The sequence below is a fragment of the Girardinichthys multiradiatus genome, chromosome 8 (assembly GCF_021462225.1).
Source record: "Girardinichthys multiradiatus isolate DD_20200921_A chromosome 8, DD_fGirMul_XY1, whole genome shotgun sequence".
In the NCBI taxonomy this organism is placed as follows: domain Eukaryota; kingdom Metazoa; phylum Chordata; class Actinopteri; order Cyprinodontiformes; family Goodeidae; genus Girardinichthys; species Girardinichthys multiradiatus.
Window position 1 is genome coordinate 21934814 of NC_061801.1, and position 14216 is coordinate 21949029.

The window sequence follows — 14216 nt, forward strand, 5'->3', positions numbered from 1 at the left end:
TGCTTCAGGGTCCTCCATTGTGGCGCGGTTTGTGACGCATACAAATAACGTCATGTTACTTTTTGGACTCTGGGGCCGCCTTGCTAAAACGACTTCAGCCACATTGAGGTGGTAAAAAGTTGTAATAGAAAATAACCTGAAGCGTGTAGAGTCGAGCAGAGCCAAGTCAAGCTGAGCATGTACTAATGGAAAAGGACCTTTAAAGGAGGACCAAGTATCCACATGCCTAATTTGGGAGGGTATGGATGTAAAGATGCTGTCATATTTCTATGTTGTCACGTGTGCTAATGTATTTAAAAACTATTTTGTGAGTCTAAATGTGAAGAAATTAAGTACATTTTGTTTCAACAGATATGTTCCCTGTGTAAAATTAGTTTGCTCCTGCGTCAGTACAGGGGAAGTTACTTTTGCGTGACGTTTTTTCTCCCCATACTTCATGAATACCTGTCCAACTGGGGATAATGCTCTGCAAAATGCCACCAAGTGGTCAAATAATTATTAGCTGAATTGATCAAAACATTCCTCCAATCTAAACCACATCAAGTATTTGGCATCTCTTGGTTAATGAATTATCAACCGCGCAAACTGAGTGCATAGGTTATCATAAAATCAGATAAGGTTTTGATGGATTGTTACTATGAAAATTGCATATCACTTGCTTAAATTAGAAAAGGGATTCCTGTGCATAGTAAATTGTCACATGTTTTATGTTCCAGAAACTTATCAGAGACTGCATTAACTTGAGATCAAATTAGCAAGCTACAGAATCAGATGCATGGAAAAGTGTTGAAGTGTTAATTACTTAGAACAACTTAATCTTTGCACGCTACTAAAAACACTAGGCAAATATGCAAAAGAGTGACAGAGGGTATAAATAAAATAAAAAGTATAGATTTTTCTTTAGGAATAAAAATTAAACTCTTCTTAGTAGGTAGATGAATTAGTAGGTGAATACATTGATATTTGTTTGTTTGTGTGCCAAAATAGATAAAGTGAGTGAAAAGTTGAAGCATGCCTAAAAGAAAAAAAACTTGAATGTAGACTGGAATCACTTTTGTTAACACTGCACTTGCTTCAACCATGTCTCTTTATTCCCAATGAAGAAAATATGTAAGCTGTCAAGGTTTTTTATGGGTTGAATTAATGTCATTAGTCCTTGTGAGGTGTACAAAAAGCTAAAAATGGGGTTTCATATTATCTTTGATGAAATTAACAAAAGAGAAAAGCATGATTACTTTTTGATTTGGCTTTTTTTTAATCTTGTTTTTTGTGATCCAAAATGGCACTTTTTGTTCCAGCTATTCATGTATTGAGTCCATATAATTCATTTATTCTCTACTTGTTAATAGGAGTGATATAAAAGATGGCCCTGTGATGGAGTGGCTTCCTATTCAGGGTGCAACCCACCTTTTACCATGTGACAGGAAAAAGTTTTATTTCTTCATCTTTGACACAACCTAGATTGTATATTTTTCAAATGACCATTATTTGTTAGGACCAAAACTAAGTATTTCAGATCTTTAAAAATAAGATTTATAACAACGGCATAAAAAAAAGGTTTTGCATCAGAAATCCATAAAAAGAAATACAAAACAATAACCCTCAAAAAATGACTAAAGCACCATATGTACAGTTAAGCCTCAGAATATTCAAACCCAGATTTTAAATATTATTTTAAGTTGACAAGTCGTTTCTTTTGACTGAAAGTAATATCAACGTTTTGGAGCAGCAGTTAAAATCCTGACTTGAATCCAATAGACAGTCTGTGGAGAGAACTAAAGGTTGGCGTGATGGAAAAGAGGCCTTCCAACCTCAAAGACTTGGAGCTTGTCACCAAAAACAAATTGTCAAAATAGCAGTGAAAACATACAAAGATTTTCTCAGCAAGTATAAGTGTTCTATGGCTGTACTGTAATTCCACTAAAAAATGTTGTTTATTATTGAGGAAATAGTATTATTACATTTAGACATGCTTTTTTTTAGAATGTAGATAAAAAAATATATATATTTTTTTTTAAATAATATACTTTGTATATTGTCTTATATTTTGGGAGGCCTGTGTCTCTTGCTATCAGAAACAAGGTTGTTGGTTGAAATAAAATGTATTTTCAATTTGAATCTGGCGGGTCTCTGAACACTTTTGGGATTAACTGTAATAGTGCAACCTCATTCTAAAAACAAATGTTATAAATGTAACATAATAACAACTACTGCCGATACTTTAGTTTAATGGTTCATAATGTTTATTGCACTCAGGATTATCAACAATACAAACATGAATTTGAGTACACCGATGAACCGGTATGGAACTTTGGTTCAAACAGAATGCTATATAATAAATCAGTAGTATGAATAAACAAGTCTGCATCTCCAATTAAAAAGAACATTTTTAGAGGATGCAAGAAACAACAACTCACCGCAGACACAAGGACACTTGACTTTTCAAGCAATTTTCTTTCCTTTTTTAGTAAATGTTAGTCTTATTGTTTCACTACAAGTGACCACTAAAATATTTTACATGGTAATAATGACATGCAGTTAATAGACTTTAAAATCAAAATGTATTTAGTGCAGAGATGCCTTTGCATAAAAGTAAATACATAAACAGAGATGTAACAGCTCAAATATATGTAGCTAGCTTTCAAATGCCTGTGGCAAACTTGTCCCTATACTTACACAGCAACATTCCAACTTATCTTTGATTTAATTTTTTTAACAGTCTGATTCTCAGCTGTGCATGTTTTTTTTTATTTTCGTTGTACAGTACAGAAAGCTAAATATGCAGCATAAAGGTTAGCTTGGGAACATTACGGTCTCAGTCATTATGTAATATGCTCTAATGAGTAAACCAGGTTTGGCAAATGCAGATTTACTTTCATTAATACAGATTATAATAAACAGAGTTTTGACAGAGAATACATGCACAGTCGAAGGGAACAAGATACGCTGAAGTTTTAAAAAAATTTAACCTTCAAAACCACAGACATTTTCCATCCTACTATTTCAGCGCTTTAGAGGACTTTTAATGAGATGCCCTTGAAAGTACCATATTGAAACGTTTCTCTTCAGTTGTATGGAGAATGTCCTACATTTTCACTGTTAGTTGTTGGCTAGTTGGCTGAAAGAAGGCTCCTTTATTTTTCCTTCAATTTTAAAAATACATTAAAAAGGTTTGGAAATATTGGGGGTTACAAAATAGCAGAATGTCATGGGCATTAAATAACCATCCCTCATCCCTTTTATTAAGATACTGCCATTTTATAACGTATTTGCAAACAGTGAGCAGAATATCTGTGAAGCAGCAGACTGCAGACTGGCTACCTGAGCATATAGCCCAACTAAATTACTGGCTATTACCACCTTGGTACATTTTGTTACTCTATAAATAGCAACATGGAAAGAACTACTACTAAATTTAAAAGGGTGCTTATTCTATATCTTTGGATAATTTTACGTATCAAAATAAAATCTAATAAATTATATAGGTATTATAATTTTTGCTTTTTTGTTTAAAATAAATGTGATGTTATACATTTTATAAATTCTTGTGAAAATACCTTGAAATTGTGATATTTTTCCTCAAGGTTTTTATACCGTGTGAATCTTAGGCCCATTCCTGAACACAATAGTTCAATAGTTATAAGGAACTAAATATATTGATTAAATATGTGTTGTTGGTTTCACCACGTCTTATTTTATTGCCAAACAATTTTGAGGAAAAAAAAACAAACAAACTGTAAATCAGCAAAGAACATAATGCAAAAATGAATACACAAACACAATGAGGGTATTGAATCAAATTCTAAGGGAAATTGTTCTCTACAGTACAGAGAAACTGGTTTGTTTCGCTGTATCTTGCTTTAGTACTCCTAACACTGCTTTCAGCTATGGCCTTGTAAGCTCATATAACCAATCCACAGGACACAATGACAAGGGCCTCTGTGTCTGGAGTAAAGCTCAGACTATAGATCCCTCAGGCTGTACTGTGATGCAGGTCCAGCTTGTGCTGGGCAACGATTGCTTTTCTGGCTCAATAAGCCAAAACAACTGAGATCATACCAAGTCATGTCACAGTGTTACTTATCAGCTCTTTATGCTGTTATGGATATGTGCATGTTAAACAGCTTTAGCACCACAGGACAAATCACAAACATGGACCCAGGTTTGAGTATTTAACATGGGAGGAACAAAAATCTTCAACATGACAACATTACATATGCCTAGCCTAATACATGGTAAATACTGTACAACTCTGCTGGGAAATGCCTAAAAGGAAAAATTAAATGCATAAATTACCCATATTGCTAATTATATTGTTTTCCATGTCATTATGACTATTCTGACACTTATCACTACTCTATTATTAAACAAGATAAAATGTTGGGGATATTTGTTAAGGCAGTTAAGCAAGTTGTAACAATTACCTTGACAGATGCAATTCTACCTTCTTGAAACAAAGAAGGCCAATACACTGGCTTCCTTTCAAAAAATTAATGACTGTAATTCATTTCACTGTTAATTTCACACCAAGTAATAAAATGCAAAAACAAAGAGTGACCTGTGATGTTACATCCTTTTTAAAAATACTCTTAAGTTAACCTTGTTTTCAAATCTTGTAAGCATTTCTCTCCTTTAATATTCCTTTTAAAAAGGTACCTGACAGTTTATTTACAGTCAGTTAAAGCACTTTATATATTCTTGATTAATAGAAATGATTGCCTTTTACATTTGATCTTTAATCAAGTGAAGGTTCTGTGTATAAGTTGCCATGATGATGCATCGTAGTGAGGCGTAAACCACTTTTGTGACACTGAATATTCAAGGTCGGACCTTACGTTTTCTTGTCAGGCTTCTGAACCCACCTCTCCTATAATGTTTTCATAAGGTTTTCAATAATGTGATCTTTGTGCAAGAAAAAAAAACTGTGTTCCCTGTTCCGGAATAGCAAGAAAACACTTATTTCTGGCTGATGATATGATATAGCCAAATAAAAGTTGTCAATATAAAATTACGGATTCTTGTGTGTTCTAAGTCCCCTGAAGAAAAGTTTTAGCCAGTGAGTTGGGTGGTAGCATTTTTTATATTTTTTAAAATCATGGCTCATTTGTGTGTGCTTGGCCTACAAAACTGAATTGTAGGCAGTAGATTACCATAAATTCTGGACTACAGAGCGTACCTGATTAAAAGCCGCATGCTCTAATTTTAGAAATAAATCTAATTTAGTACTTGTACAGGCCGCACCGGATGTTAAGCCGCAGGTGTCCCACGTTGTAATGTGATTTACACAGAAAGATTTTACACGTGAGGAATTTTTAACTTAATCCGTATGGTAATATAAACAAATGCATATTGCAAATGATTTTTTTCGAACAGTGGTTAACACGGCTACCTTTAAATAACATACGTTATCAGCAACACACAAATTTCAGTGCTAATGCTTTTTTACTGAACAGCGCACGGACAACATTCCAATATTTCCTAACTGATATACACTGCAGCCTACCAGGTCAAAAGTCATTGATCGCCTTCTTCATCTTCTTCCTGCGGACTGAAACCATCAAAGTCCTCTTCTTCAGTGTCCGAATTGAACAGCCTCAGGATCTTGTCACTCACTTTAGCCTCTTCGTTGACGCTCTCACTTGAGCGTCCCCTTAATCACGCTTCAGTCCAGCCTTTCAAAACCCGTTGGTGATTTTTCATGTTGATGAGGGTGAATATAAATGTTTGATTTACAATACCGGTAATTGAATTATGAAATTGCTCTTGATTTATCGCACAAGTTCATTGGACCTCTTTGAACTACTCATCAATTTGATTGGTCTACTGTTACCAGGCAAAACGTTTTTGGTGGCACAAAAAAAAACATGCATTAGCCGCACCGCTGTATAGGCCGCAGTGTTCAAAGTGTGTGAAAAAAGTAGCGGTTTATAATCCGGAATTTACGGTATTTAATTCCTAAAATAATAAAATAAACATTAAACGTTTATGAACACGTACAAGAAATTCCAAACACTTGCAGGAAATGCATCCAATACTATTCCAGCCCACCCAAAAGTTATGCATTTTTTGAAAGCTTTAGCAATTCCCAACCTACCCAGATGCATTTAATTTTTTCATTCTAGCATTGCAATGAGCAGATGAATGGAAGATTACACTTATCCAAAGAGAATGGAAGTACACCCTTTGTCAATTGCTCAAACATACTTAATACATGTTTAAAAATTATTATTAGGGTATTACACATACAAATTGTCTTCAAAAGGCATGAAAATGCACCATTTATCATTTTATCAAATTTTGTTTTTACAGAAAACCATGCCCTATCCTAGTTTCTAACACTCTACCTCAAAGCATCACAGCTTAACTGGAATATTAGAACACCTCTTCTCTGGTTATGTGTACAGCTCTGTAATCCTCAGCAAAACTGGTGCTATGTCTGTGGAAACAAATAGGGATGAGGAGGTCGGACACTTAAACCATTAATGAGCTAAAATGTGATCTAGAGCAAAGATGATGGATTTTTATTGTAGTGTTGTATATTCAAGAAAATAAATATTTAGATCTGCAAAGTAAAAGTCGCCTAAATAAAACCATTAAAAAAATAAGTACAAAACCTGAAACCATTCAATCTTATAAAGGTACATCTCAAAAAATGTGAATATCGTGGAAAAACAATATTTTTGTCCCTCATTCTGGAAAATAAAACTCATATCACATAAATACATTAATTTCTTGTTATTTTGATGATTATGGCTTACAGATAAAAAAAAAAAAAATCAATATCTTAAAATATTTGAATATTGTGAAAAGTTAAATATTGGAAACTCACAGTGTCACACTCTAATCAATTAATTAACTCAAAATACTTACAAAGGTTACCTGAGCTGGTCTCTCAGTCTGGGTGAGTGGGTTACACAATCAGGGGGAAGACTGCTGACTTGACAGATGTCCAGAAGACAGTCACTGACACTGTCCACAAGAGTGGTAAACTACAAAAGGTCACTGCTAAAAGCTGGTCCAATGACCATAGTGTTACTGTGCTTGAGAATCTATTGAGAATCTATGGGGTATTGTCAAGAGGAAGATGAGAGATACCAGACCCAACAATCCAGATTATCAGAAGGCGGCTATCAAAGCAACACAGGCTTCCATTACAGCTCAGCAGTGTTACAGACTGATTGACTCATTGCTACGCCGCATTGATGCAGTAATTTATCCAAACAGGTAACTTCACATCAGAGTTGACAAAAATCATATCTAGGGGCCCCTCCTATTAAATATCTACATGTTGCCCCTAGCTCAAATTATAACAAACAAGACATGTTACCATAACTTCGCAGATGACACACAGCTCTACATTGCAATGGACCCATACCTGAACCATCAGAAGGACATAAAGGCATTTACTATGTCAGCCGTCTATCATTTGAAGAACATTTCCAGGAATAGGATTAATGTCTCACCAGGTTTTTGAGAAACTCATCCATGTGTTTATCTTTAGTCAAATTGATTACTGCCAGTGTCTTCACGTCAGCTGAAAAAGTCAATCAGACAGCTCCAGCTGATCCAGAATGCTGCTGCCTGCATCCTAACCAAAACTATGAAAGTGGAGCACAGTTCTGAAGTTCTTCACTAGCTCCCTGCATTTTAGAAATTATACTTTAGAAAATCTGTTAGTTTATAAATTACTGAATGGTTCAGCACCAAAATACATTGTAGTTCTGTTGCCGTCATATCAACCTTTCAGACCACTTTGTATACCCAGAATCAGAGCTAAACATGAACAATCATTCAGTTCCTTCCAAACTTCCAGAAAACTGCAACAAAGCTGACACACCTGAGTTCTTTAAATCAAGGTTAAAAACCCATTTGTTTAAAGTTGCATTTGACTGTTCTATTTAAACCATTAAATGAAACATCATTAATTTCAGTCTGTAGTCCAAATTTCATTTACCTTCCTTTCTTATGCCACTGCAGTCTAATTTTTTGGTTTATATTTACATCATGTAATGTACCTTGAATCGTCTTGTTGCTGAAATGTGCTACACAAATAAACGTGCCTTACCAAAAGGAGGCCCAACCACATTGAGTTCACGGAAATGAAAATATGTTTTATTATATCTGTAAGCCATAAACATCAAAATTACAATTAAGGATTGAAATATTTCACTCTATGTGTTATGAATCTATATATGAGTTTCAAGTTTTGAAATCAATGACAAAAGATATTGAACCCCTACACTGTATTCTAATATTTTAAGATGTATCTGTATTTATCTCACATCACATAAGCTTGTGATTTTATGGGTAAATACGCTTTTCTATAAGGAAGTAAAATAGTCAACATTTAATTTTCCCTGAATGTTAGTGAATGAAATCTGATTCTTGATTAAACATTAGTAAAACATTAAGCAAACCTTTAAAGCTGCCATCTGCATTCTTCAGAATTATTTTTAATGTGCTACTAAAACATAAAACGGGGCAAAATGGCATGTCAATAATAAAGTGCATCACAAACCAACCAGACCAGGGTTGGTTTTCTTTATTTCATATGTAAATCTGAAAAACATACTACACTTTCTCCCAGTTTCTCAGTCAAATTACAAATACAAAGGCTATTAACATAGGAATTAATTTCTGCTCGTTGTGCTTCATAGCTTTAATATCAATGGTTTTGTTTTGCAGGATTTACCTGGACAACTTGCTATAGATATATAATAAGCCACCTGGGATTTAAGCTGGGAAAGTAAATTGTCTTTGTTGCAGCTACACTAAAGTGACAAGTAATAGTGTTTATCTCTTCTCAAACTTTCATCCAGACCAACCACACCTACCTACTAAACCTCACAGGGATAAAAGGTGTTTCTATGAGGTGGAAGAATGCCTCCTTTGAACGTACGTGAAGACTTTGACACAGTGGTCCCAACAATCAAGGACTAGCAGCTGTCCTTTCTGTGTGGTGGCCACTCCCACGGGACAGGTCAGCCCTTCCTGGATTAGAATGTTAAATCCCCCTTCCTTGGGAAACTGGAGGATTTCTTTCCTACCACTGTCAGTGACCAGCAAATCCCCATTAGCATCCACACACATGCCAGTGATGCAGCGGAAGTCCTCCGTCTCTGAGAAGAAATGGCTGAGCTGTTTGCCAAGCTGGCCATCGGTACCCACTGAACCAATGGAGAAGCCACCTTCAAGGTGGGGCTCGTTTTGGCGTTTCTCGAAGTTCAGGGCCAGGCCTTGGGTGAAGTACACGATTCCTGCTGCATCACATGTCACGAACTTTGGCCGGACAGCAGAGCACAATCTGTTGTAGCTGACAACACCTACATTGCGGTCCACTGCAAGGCACCACAGCTTGCCCCCTTCCACGTCCGACACCACAAACTGGCCTGACGGCATTGCAGTAATTCCCCATGGTTTAATCAGTTGGTTTTTGTGGCAGGCCACATAATGCCCATCCACTGTGTAGACTTTAACTGAATTATCATAGTTGTCAGTAACACCAATCAATCCTTGGGGAGTCACAGCTATGGACAGAGGGATAAGGTTTGGCAGGTCGGCACCAAAGAAGCTCAGAACAAAGTTGTCGATGCTTGCATTGCGTCGGATTTCACGCGGGACGCCTTTGCGATTGAAAATCTGGACACGGCAGTTCCCTCGATCGGCCACCAGTATGTCACCTTGTGGTGAAACACAAATGCTAACCGGTAAATTAAACATTCCAGGCAGTGCTCCTTTACAGCCCATCTTCTTTAGAAACTGGCAGACTGGTGGCCTGGAACTAGCCCCAGCAGATCCCCCACCTGCATCCATGGACTTTGATTTAAAGCTGCCTGGTGAACCACAAACCGCCTCTTCTACAGTTGAAACCATGTCAACATCCCGGTAAAGATCCACTGGAACCATTACCGGACCACCAGTAGCACCTAATGGTGCATCCTCTGCATTGAAATCAAGTACAGTCTCTAACCCACCTTTCTCGTCATCTGTATTGACTATGTAAGTGTTTGTGGTCAAACGGCCCACTTCTATAGGTTTAGAGTGCTCTGCTCTGGCCAGTGTTGGCTCTTGCAGCTGAAACTTTGTGGGTAAACTGCTTCTCAGGTCCAGTTCTTCATCATCGCTTCCCGCACCATCGTCCTTTAATAAGGCAATATCACTCTGCCTTACCCGCACGGTCAGATAATCACAGCGTGACACCACTTTTACCTCTGCGAGGTTAAGAAGATACGTCTGCTCCTCAAGAACCTGTGCATTAAGTTTTTCCACCTCTCCCAAAGAGGCTGTGAATGTCTTTCGAGATCTGCTGAGCTCCTCCTGAAGATGTAGCTCTGCTGTGGAATACTCTTGCTGAACCACCCGGTACTTTTGTCTCAAGCTCTTGAAAATGTTTTCAAGTGCTGTCTTTTTCTTTTGAATATTACCCATAACATCACGGAGGGCAGCCAGTCTACCACTCAGTTCTTTACGGCGCTGCTCAGCAGCCATTTTTATCGGCTGAACTGAATGGCCTTCATGCAGGTGGCCCTCACCTTTACAGACCTCACAGAGAACTGTGGTGCAGTCATAGCAGAACTGTCTTGGTAGCCGGTTGCCGCAGGATTTGCACATTAGCGCTGCAGCAGCAGCACTGCAGGTCAAAGTGCAATCTATAATCTTGAGTACAGTGAGATTATCTGCCAGCTGGGAGATGCTGCTCATCCTGGAGACCTTGCTGCAGAAAGGGCAGCGAACACCATTGATGGTACTAGCCAACAGTTTCTCCAAACAAAGCCGACACACTGTGTGGCCACACTGGAGGAGTTTAGGTCTCAGTTGATCCTGGTTATAAGTCTCCAGGCAGATGGGGCATTCAAGAACCTCCCTCATTAGGTCTGGATCCAGTGGGGAGCATGCTGCCGCCATTATGATATTTTCCCTTGAGTGGAAATAAAAAAAAAAATGTTTATATTTTCTCATTGTGTCAAAAAAGAATTTATGTAAATTACACAAATGACAATCAAAAAGCAACATAAAAACACAACATTTTTTTTAGCTTCTAATAATTCCGTAAGGATGAGCAATTATGTTGTTTATCAAAACATACATAGACATTTTCCAAATTGTGATTATATTTGCAAGTTAAACACTGACAGGGTGAATGTGGTATTTACAATTGTTACAATAAACTATTTTCCACTGCTAGTTCCATTAGTGTGAAGAAATATGTTTATGCGTCTAAACATGGTTAAGCACAAGTATTGTGTGCTGTTTAAAAACACAAAACTTCCACGGCTAGAACTCCTTGAAAATTTCTATATTAATGCTGATATTTTTCAACAACATAAAAAATTATTATATTAACATTTTCAAAAATGGCTATGGGAGAAGCAATGGATAAACAAATATGCCAGTTTAAAAATGTAATATCTTACATCTACTGTGGAAATCTTCACACATGTAAGACTTCCTAAAGCCAAAAATTGAGAATATTACCCTACATTTAAGACTTTTTATGACTGAAGAGTATGCAGTAATTCAGGTTCATTACCATTCCTATTGTCATTAAAGTATTCCAAAATATCATGATAAAAAGTTAATTCCACGTCACTCATCCCTACTTTATAGTTAAGTGCTGTTTTAATAGACAGCTGATGTTTAAATGTAATGGAGGTGTAATAAAATGGTCACACTGTAGGATAATTGTAAACAGAAAAGAACATACAGGAGCTTTGTTTTGCAGGAATAGCAATCTCAGAATATCCATATTTTTTTTTTAAATTACATGAATTATAATATGCTAATTATGTGATTAGTCCTGAATGGCTAAAAGTGACAGTGAAATATTGAGAAATTATTGACAGGATTTTAAAAAGAAAACTTTAATATATATATATATATATATTTGTAAAAAAGGAAATTTGACTGTATTTCACTTGACATGTTAAATTTCAATAAAATAATCATATTTTAGCTCATTTGGGATTTGTGCTCAGAGCTGATCCCTGCCAACATATATAGTCAGTATAAATGTATTTATAATTTATTTTAAAGAACCGTTGCTTAGCTTCTGTATGTCGCACAGGATGGAAACAGAAGCGTAGTAAGTAATAATAATAAAAAATAAAAAAAAACACTTGGACGATAAGGAATCCAGAAATAAAGCTAGTAACTGACAACAATGTCTTGTGAGAGAAGAAACAAAACAATAATGTGGAGATAATAAAGACTAATGTTAAGCTAATGTTTTCTGCGATCTAGAAGACATTATGTCATATATAATAAAACTATAGTTATAGGCGAGCATGTCAGACTTTGTTTAACAACACCAGCATCTAATTTGCAGTTAAGAAACAGCCTTCTGACTTAGACACATCATGTACATAGAGAAGGCCTCCCTATCTGACAGCAAATGTTAACGCTGCACTAAAGGGTTACAACATCGCGGCGGCGACGACGTCATCTAACAAAAAATACAGGACTGATTAAAAAAGGACGTGCACAGAAACAAGGGGAAATTATAATGTTTTTTATATATATATATATATATATATATATATATTTGCTCTTTAACGTTACCTTTCCTCCAACGTCTGATAGTTGAGAGGTAAGAAGGTATGCAGTGAGCTACAGCCACTGTTGCAGCTGCAGTGCTGATGACTCCTCCCACGCAGAGCTGTCGCTTACGTAAAGCGTAAGCATGTGAGGCCGACGGTTGTTTTGATTGGCTACTGATCCTGGTTTTACGCCATGTCTCCGTTTACCGAAATGTCCTATTTACATACCCGTTAGAAAATTCAATCGACGTTGAAATCTTTTATTTTTTTTATCGTCTTGTTGCTGAATTTTTTCTCTCTGCAAATAGCTCAGTTTTCAAAATGCAAAACAATTTGGCAACGTCATTCTAACTGTACACGCTGCAAAAAAGAATAAAAATAACACAAAAAAGACTCTTTTAGTTAGTTAGTAATATGACTAAGTAAACTTAAACAGAGATAAGATTCAATTAAAAATTATTCTGAAAAGGTAAACTTCATACAAAACTATTTTTCAAGGTAGAAGAGCAATGACCAAGAACGTCCGCTAGATGTCAGAAAAGAACCACAATAGAATGTTGATACGGTAGACAGTAATTCATGTTTTAGGTAAAGAGAGGACAGTAAATAAAGAAATTGACTCTAAAATGAAACAAAATGACGTCTGACTAACAGGTTAAAAGCAATGGAAAAACAAGTTAAAAAAGCATATACACAAAATCCAAAGTAAACCTTTGGAAATTTGTAACGGAACAACCTGATAATATAATAGTAATATTGTTGGCACTCCAAATAAATACATAAATACAGATAAATGCAAAGTTACAAAGTTTTTTCCTTTTTTTTTTTATTTTGCAACTGCTAACAAGCATATAAAGAAAGAAAAAAAGAGCAAAAATGCTCACTTAACTAAGGTTTATCAATCGGTGCAATCTTCAGCTTGTAGTGTCAGATCTAGCTCTGGTAATTTCCGGCTGTGATCGCCTTACAGCCATCATCCGTAGCATTAAGTAGGTACATTTGATCATGTGTTTGTTGATCCCCACTACCACACAATCTTAGACCTTTTGTTTATCCTCTGCCTGGACATTCAATTCAATTCAAATTCAATTCAAAAATACTTTATTAATCCCAAAGGGAAATTAAATACTCCTCTTTTGGAGGACATACTCCTCTTCCAACTATACCTGCTCCTCTCCTCAGATCTGCTCCTCTCTGCAGGCCCCCTACTATCCCCGGACGTATTCTTTCCCTCCCTTTTGCAAACATTATTTGTCTTCTCCTGGGTTCTGTTTCTACACTGAACAACATCACTCCCAAAATATTGTTGTTCAGTGAAAACACGGTGAAAACACTTTTACTGTTTTGTGTAACTGAAGAAAACTTTAACTCCATCTGTTTTAGATTCAGGTTGGAATTATCTTACCAGGTGTAACCCGATATAATGTTCCACAAACTTCCCCCTTAAATTTAAGACCCTCTACTTTCAATGAACCACCACCCATGGCAAGATATGAAACAATGTGACAGCCTCCTAAGATTGAAATTTCCAACTTCATTCCATGTTTGCATGGCGTAAAACAAAGGATAAATGTCTCGAAAAGGATCTCATGCATGCTGTTGAGCATGACAGATGATCTGTGATGCTATGGGCCTGTTCTTCTTGCGAAGCCCCCGGGAATCTTGTTAGAATTTATGCCT

General features: G+C 36.3%; 2 protein-coding genes across 7 annotated transcripts in view; one reads left to right on the forward strand and one right to left on the reverse strand.

The window, feature by feature from the left end:
• The window catches only part of LOC124872311 (astrotactin-2-like), a 513868-nt gene that overhangs the window by 402099 nt on the left and 97553 nt on the right, over nt 1–14216 (forward strand). The gene's annotated exons all lie outside the window — the stretch shown is intronic.
• trim32 (tripartite motif containing 32) lies at nt 2221–12652 on the reverse strand. The gene is made up of 2 exons (XM_047372155.1): nt 12559–12652; nt 2221–10918 (listed from the first exon to the last, which is right to left on the reverse strand). The coding sequence occupies exon 2, from the start codon at nt 10903–10905 to the stop codon at nt 8866–8868; it is 2040 nt and encodes a 679-aa protein (XP_047228111.1). The 5' UTR covers nt 10906–10918; nt 12559–12652; the 3' UTR covers nt 2221–8865.

Bases quoted from the DNA above. Each gene is read 5' to 3' on its own strand.
- trim32 (XM_047372155.1), bottom strand. From the start codon at position 10,905: ATGGCGGCAGCATGCTCCCCACTGGATCCAGACCTAATGAGGGAGGTT.